This window comes from Fonsecaea pedrosoi (genome assembly GCF_000835455.1).
Source record: "Fonsecaea pedrosoi CBS 271.37 unplaced genomic scaffold supercont1.5, whole genome shotgun sequence".
Taxonomy (NCBI): domain Eukaryota; kingdom Fungi; phylum Ascomycota; class Eurotiomycetes; order Chaetothyriales; family Herpotrichiellaceae; genus Fonsecaea; species Fonsecaea pedrosoi.
The window spans coordinates 790,849-797,739 of NW_013550611.1; the positions used below are offsets into that span (position 1 = coordinate 790,849).

Genomic DNA, 6,891 nt, shown 5'->3' on the forward strand with positions numbered 1-6,891 from the left:
GTCGATTACCGGAGGACATACAAGTCTGGTCTTTGGAGTGGTTTTTGGTGGTGCACAAAGCAGTTACTCTTAGATTTGGATTCATGTAGAGAAAGGAGGAAGTCGGGAAACTGTAGACTTATCATGATTTTCAATGGTGGTCGTCGAATTGTGCCAATTCTAGAATTTCAGCCTCTCTCTTGCACCAGATCGATGTGAATCTGCTGCATCGGATTAGCGAAGCCATATCGCACGCGGCAGGGTCGAATTGAGAAGTTGCGGCCCTCGAAATCATTGGACGAGAGAGCTTGGGATGTCCACCGAAACAGAGTCGAAGGGGACGATCGTTGATCGCGGATAAAAAATCCTTTGGTGAGGGGGGCATGCTCCGAGATCCGGGCAAATAAACAGGGTCAGGCAGAAAAGGACCATGGTAAATTGCGATTGCAGTGTGTTTCCTCGATCGACATAGATAAAACAAGTAAGATTTGTACCATGGGCTCACCACGGCTGGGCAGTACGGGCTTTGTAAACTGCGCCGGCCAAAGCGCAGGCTGCAATCCGCGCAGTCCACAGGCGACTCCGCAGTCCACAGGCATGTTCCATCCTCGCCCCATTGGCCATGGTAGCGGGCGCTTCACATGGCGTCTCGTCACCTTTACTCAGACGGGCTTCAATCCCCGTTTGATCCCCTTTCTTCAGCCACACCGCGTGATTGGTTTACTCGTGTACTTGTGCCTACTCGCACCCGGTACTTCGTTAAGGTGGTCGATGACCACTGGGGACTAAGAGCCACTGGATGAGAAAGCCCATTGGGCTCGGGAGGGCCACCACGCGCATGAGATCGGTAGATCAGGAAAATCCCCAGCCAACACGCCAGACACTTCGGCTCCGTACCTACATATGTGTACACATACATGCAAGGAAAGCTTGCGGCGACCGAGACCAAGAGCGGTGGTGGAGAGCTCTCACCTCCATCAGAACCTTTTGAAGCGTCGGAGCAACAAACCGAGGACTGACTCGACGGGCAGTCCGTTCAGTTCGTCGCAGTCATGTCCCTCTACCTTCTCCTTCTCACGCTTCAAGCACCCTGCTTTGGAGGCATCGTTCGACACTGGGACGCGCCTGCAGGGACAGGCCATGCAAAATCTTACCAACGACACACTGTCATGCTAATCCCCGACACCTCTTCGTATTGCTTTGTTTTGTACGGGGCCAATCCGCAACTGGGATTTCTCTTCTCAGCAGGACTACCACAGCACAGGATTGGTCATCGTGGATGTTACACTTTTGACTCTAGCACACATGGAACGTCGGTCCCTTAAGCGAGAGCCCCATCCATACCTTGACAATCCTCAGTCGCGGTGTATGTGTTATGACGCCTTCTTCCCGTGGAATTGCGCCGGGAAAACTATTCACAAAAACAGGTTCACGATAAATTGCTTGAAGGATGTTGGAGCTCACAAGACCAGGGCTGAAGATTGTGTCCATTCACACAAGTGCGGTTTGACATGAATCGAATTGAGAGCCTGCTTGGTACTTGTGCAGTACCAAGTGTTTGTCCTAGCAGCCCCAGTCGACCAATGTGATGATGTGGTTGCTCGTCGTTGTCCACCCGAGTGGAGAGCTGATTCGGGCCATAAAGTACATTGATGTTTTTCTCAATTCATGTCTCGACTGGGTAATAATCTCTCAGAACTTTCGCGAAAGCTGGCGTCTCCACTTGGACGAACTCCAGACTTTTGACTTCTCAGTCATGGATCGAGATCTCTTGCTGCTCTCGTGAGATCGCATGCCGCCATCATGGCTGTATAGTTCGCTCAGCGTTGGGTGTGCCACCCCAGTGGGAGGAGGAAGTAAACATAGTACTTTTGTCAACAGTCTGAGAATATTAGCGTATGTGATCACCGTGGGTAATGAAGATCGGCCCCTGAGGGAAAGATGCCCAGGTCTAGCCAGAGCGTTGGCGAACTGGGTGTCGGTCAACGAGAGCGGTCCGCTCCAGCAGTAGGCGAGATCTGGTTGATCAACCACCTGTCATGATCGGAGCAGGTTTCCGACCTGGTTCCAAGACAGGACTGGAACGCTGCAATCATTCCACTTTTGGCTTTAGAGAATCGGATCTCTTGTGTCGCTGGTCAGACAATGAGCTGCAACCTCCGGCTGTTGATTATGCTTGCTGTTTTGGCTTCTTTCTCTTTGACTGTTTGGTGGTCTGCCACCGTGTTTGATTAACACTCGACCATTAGGGAATGACCGAGATGCTGGTTCAATAGCATTGTCCTCCTCAAAAACGTGGAGATGTTTGCCATTTCCTTGACGACTGCTGGAACTCGCCCACTTTCAGGGTCAAAGTCCATCAGTCAGGCGGGTCAAGGGAGCGAAGGTGAAGTAGAGGAGTGGAGCTCGAATGCAATAGAAGGTGACCGATGGTGCTGAAACACCATGTTCGATGAAATCGATCTGGGAACACTGCAGAATTCGCGGCGAGCATTGGGAATCGCCTACTTCTGCAGTTACTCGTAAGTGTTATACAGGCGAGCGCCTACGCACCATACAAGAAGGTTCCAGGCATCTCAAGGTACAAGTGGGCATGTAACTTTCCGCGCTGGTGACGCTCTACATGAGTAGCTGATGACATTGTGGTGGTGGCTACCGAGTAATAGTTAACGGTTAATTCCAGCTGGGCGAGGCGAGCCTAGCGAACGAACGTCAGGGGTAAGTCCGAAAATCAGACTGCTATTGACACCGTCAGTTTCCCTGGAACGAAGATCGTCGCCTAAAAATGTCAGCCTCTATCCTTTTACGCCTATCAGCCTTGCTGGGTAGGACAACCAAGGCAAGTTCCGTGCCTATCACTGCCCTCAGATGACCAGGTTCGACTGATGATCGTCCCCGGAAGCCTCTGCGAACGTCGAGATGCGCCATGGTGATTGGACCCCCATCGTGGCGCAGGCGCGGCAACCCGACAATTCCGAATCTTTGGGCGGGCGGTTAACAATGATAGGGCAAAGGAAAGGCAACAAGGCGAAATGGAGAAGAGCAATGAGACAAGCCAGACAAGCGACACATATAGAAGGTTCAACAGCTTTTAATGCTCTCTTTCGAGGCAATCAGTCATGTGAGAATCGTTTCTGCCTTTCCCATATTGAAGCCCATCTAGAGCCACAACATTTTCTTGTTGATATGAAATTCAGGTAGAAGCCGCACCTTGAGCGCAGCTTGAGCACTCGCTGGCAGAATGTCTTTCTTCTTCAGTGACACCCGCAAGCGCCGCAAATACGCACAACCTCCAGCTGCTACTGTTCCTGTCTTTCATCCGAACCATCCCACTTATGCTGTGAATACCTCTACCGTCATTTACGAGGAGCCCCAACCTCAATGGACGCCGCACCCCGCAACATACACCGCTCCCGCCTTACATCCATACATGACCTCGACTCTCTCCTTACCACCCGTGCAGAGTATACAGACCGAGTACCACACAATGCCTCTGCAATATCAACATACATGGTCACATCCACCCTCGAATCCTATGAATGCTAGTCCTCCGACAGTGCCCATGCGAATCGAGCTGCGAGAGCGAATTGACCACAAGTTGGGCGACGTTATATCCCTCATTGATGAAGATGCATTTTCGGGCACGGAAAAAGAACTGATGATTCCAGAGGGAGATTTTGGAGCGCGAGATTTCGAAGAGACCTATGCAATGGATCGGGATATGACGCGGGCGCTCGGAGCGGTTGAGAAAGTGCCGCCGAGACAGAAGAAACAAGGGCAACAGAAGCAGACCAACGTCTTCTCAAAGCTTGACCTGTACATGAACTCGCGATTGCCCGAGTCTCTACCACCATTTCGAGTATATATACCGACGTGGCCGCTCCTGTGTCTTGCGGCACAGTATTCGAACAGCGCATATGTCTCCCCACAATCCTCTGCAGAGCGCAAAGATTTTGTCTCGGCAGACGGCCGTTTAGGCACAAAAGCCATGGTGATCAAGTCGATTCCATGCGACGACAAGAAAACCATCGTCTTCGCCATTCGAGGGACGAGTTTCTTCAGCGTGCGCGACTGGGGAGTCAATCTGGACACCGAACCCGTGTCACCAGTGGGATTCCTGGACGACCAGGGCAATCTCTGCCACTCGGGTTTTCTCCGAGTCGCCAGAGCGATGGTCAAGCCGATTGCTGCGAGACTTCGCTACTTGCTAGAAGAGAACCCATCTCGTTCCAGCTGCTCCCTCCTCATCACAGGTCATTCCGCAGGCGGTGCCGTCGCGAGTTTGTTGTATGCCCATATGCTGGCTGAGACCGTTCAGTCCGAACTCAACATCTTGACAGGCTGTTTTAAGAGAGTCCATTGTGTCACGTTCGGAGCTCCACCTGTTAGTCTCTTGCCGCTACAGAAGCCCGAGACTGCTGATGGACGACTTCGTAAGTGCCTGTTCCACTCATTTATGAACGAAGGCGACCCTGTGGTGAGGGCCGAAAGGGCATATGTGAAAAGTCTTGTTGACCTCCTGTCGCGACCAATTCCATCATTACCAACCTTTGAGCCAAAGCAGTGCTCGGTGTCAACACTGACCGCGCTGGGAGCGTCCATGTCGAGACTGGATCTCTCGCTGATCCCCGCCCCAAAGAAACAGTCGAAACCCAAGCCCCCAAAATCAAAACCGCCGTCTCTTCCACTCAGGAAGCTATGGTGGGACGTCCCTCCCGCAACGCTGTCGAATGCAGGTCGTCTTGTGGTGCTCCGTATCCCGGACCGTCCTGGTGCGAATGAAGCGGACGTGACCGCATCACTGGTCAAGGATGAGCAACTGCGACAAGTGGTCTTTGGAGATCCTATAGTGCACTCGATGAACCTGTATGCGAGAAGAATCGAGACTCTGGCTTTCCGCGCGGTGACGGGGCGCGGTGGAGCATGTTGACACAAGGCCCTTCTCAAAGAGAAGGGAAGGGAAGAGAATCGGGAAGCCGTTTCGTCATAATATGCAAACCAAATGATCCATTGTTCAGGATAACCTGCATTATCTATTTGGATGTGAGTATCAAGAACCTCACTAACCTAATGTCCTTATACATGTAACGTACGAGTCTATGTCTTGACGAAGCACGGCGCGGTTGGAATGGAATGCCGAAGGAACTCAATGCAGCATATTTAATTAAGTATTCATCCGTCCTATAAGTCAACACTACAGACATGACAAATCCTTTCATCTTGAAAAAAGAAACCCAGCCATATTCTGAGAATCTTTCATTGCGACTTGTAGAGCCCCTTTGATTTCCCAGGTTTGCGAGACTGCAGGTTTCGGGGCCTTTTGCACTACTCTATAACTTACGTAGCGAGATATACAGCTACATAGATATATAGTTAAGAGGTATCTCGCGCGTCCGTTTTCCCACCCTGAGTTATACGCACCTCAATTCATACATCCGTCCGTACCTTACCGAGGTACGATACATGCGTGTTGTTATACCGTGCCATGTTCTATAGGTGTCCCAAGAGGTGCACCGTCTCTCCGCCTTGGGGCAAGGAAACCAGGCTGAGACTCCACGCCCGCGCCCGCGCCTCGCCATGTACAGGATGCACACACACAGGTAGATAATTAGGCAATAGTGGCAGTGAGGCAGCCAGGCGCGTCACACCTCGTGACGCTCATACTCACTGTCACATTGGTATGTATCTATGTATCAGATCAGGTTGTTCCGTCCGTCCGTCTCTCCGTACGTACGTACGTACGCACGTACCTACCCACCTACCAACCCAAGGACCCAGAGAAAGGGGGTGACCGAATGACCGAGTAACTGCGCGGCTGAGCAGCTGCGCCCTCCAGCAGGACAAGGCGTACTGCGGACACACAAATCTCAGTCAATGAACAATACTCCGCAGACGGGACGGGATGGGACTACCTTCCCCCACAAGGGCGAAGGATGGAATGGATATGTCTGTATGAAGGGAAATCCCAGTTTCCCATGCTGGGTGCCATGCTCACAGAACATGCACATCGTGACATCGTGACATTCTGACAAACGCGGAGACGGTATGTGCAAGGGAAACAAGGGTACATACATGTGTTTTTACAAATCGCACCCAATCGAAGTCCTGACCAGGGGTGACAATGGAGACCCAAGGGTGAGGTGAGGTCGCCAAGTCCTTTTGTGTAACTCCCAGCTTCTTCTCCTTCGTTTATCCATCCAATCCCTGCCAACACGAAGCAAGCCTAGTCTTTTTATATTGTTACACAAAGAGGGGGGAAATCAAAAAAATAGCGCTGCTAATGTACGAGGTAACATGCAATGCAATGCATGGATCCTTGACAGATAACTTTCCACCACCTCCTAAAAACAACTTGGACCCACTGAGACCCAACGACGCGGGACCCTCCAAAGCCCAAGGAGATGGAAACAACGGGCAGAAGGGAGAAAACCTGCTTTTTCTACCGAAAAGTGATCATCAAACAACGCCACACGTATTATTTCCATTATTTTTTTGCCGGGCCCCCTCTCCCTTTCTCCGCCTTCTCTCAATTCGACTCAAAACAGTGGGTATCGGTGTGGATCAGGAATGTGAAATATGTACATACTCGGTACAAATGCAATGCCGGGCTCGTGTATCGACAGACTTTCAGTGGACCCCTCCCTGCCCAAGTCTGAATATTTCCCGCGTGGCTCGTGTGCCTGTTGAAATTGATCAACCGAAAAGAAACGAGGTGATAGACAAGCGCTAGTCAACTTGTCCTTAGCCTCTCTGAAACACCGTTCGCCAGACAAAGTGCGTAAAGGGTGATGGTGGCTGTCGTGGTCTGGGCCTCTTGCTGTCTAGAATGCTCGGATACAGACGCTAACATACGGATAAGCCAAAGCCAAAGGAATACATTTGAGACGGCCATGCATGTTGACGCTTTGAGCT

The 6,891-nt window shown here is 51.3% G+C and overlaps 1 protein-coding gene across 1 annotated transcript; it reads left to right on the forward strand.

The window, feature by feature from the left end:
• Positions 1-3,220: 3,220 nt before the first annotated feature.
• On the forward strand, positions 3,221-4,909 carry Z517_07759 (uncharacterized protein; the record flags this gene model as incomplete). Its single annotated transcript, XM_013426280.1, has 1 exon — positions 3,221-4,909. The coding sequence occupies one exon, from the start codon at positions 3,221-3,223 to the stop codon at positions 4,907-4,909; it is 1,689 nt and encodes a 562-aa protein (XP_013281734.1).
• Between the last annotated feature and the right edge of the window lie 1,982 nt (positions 4,910-6,891).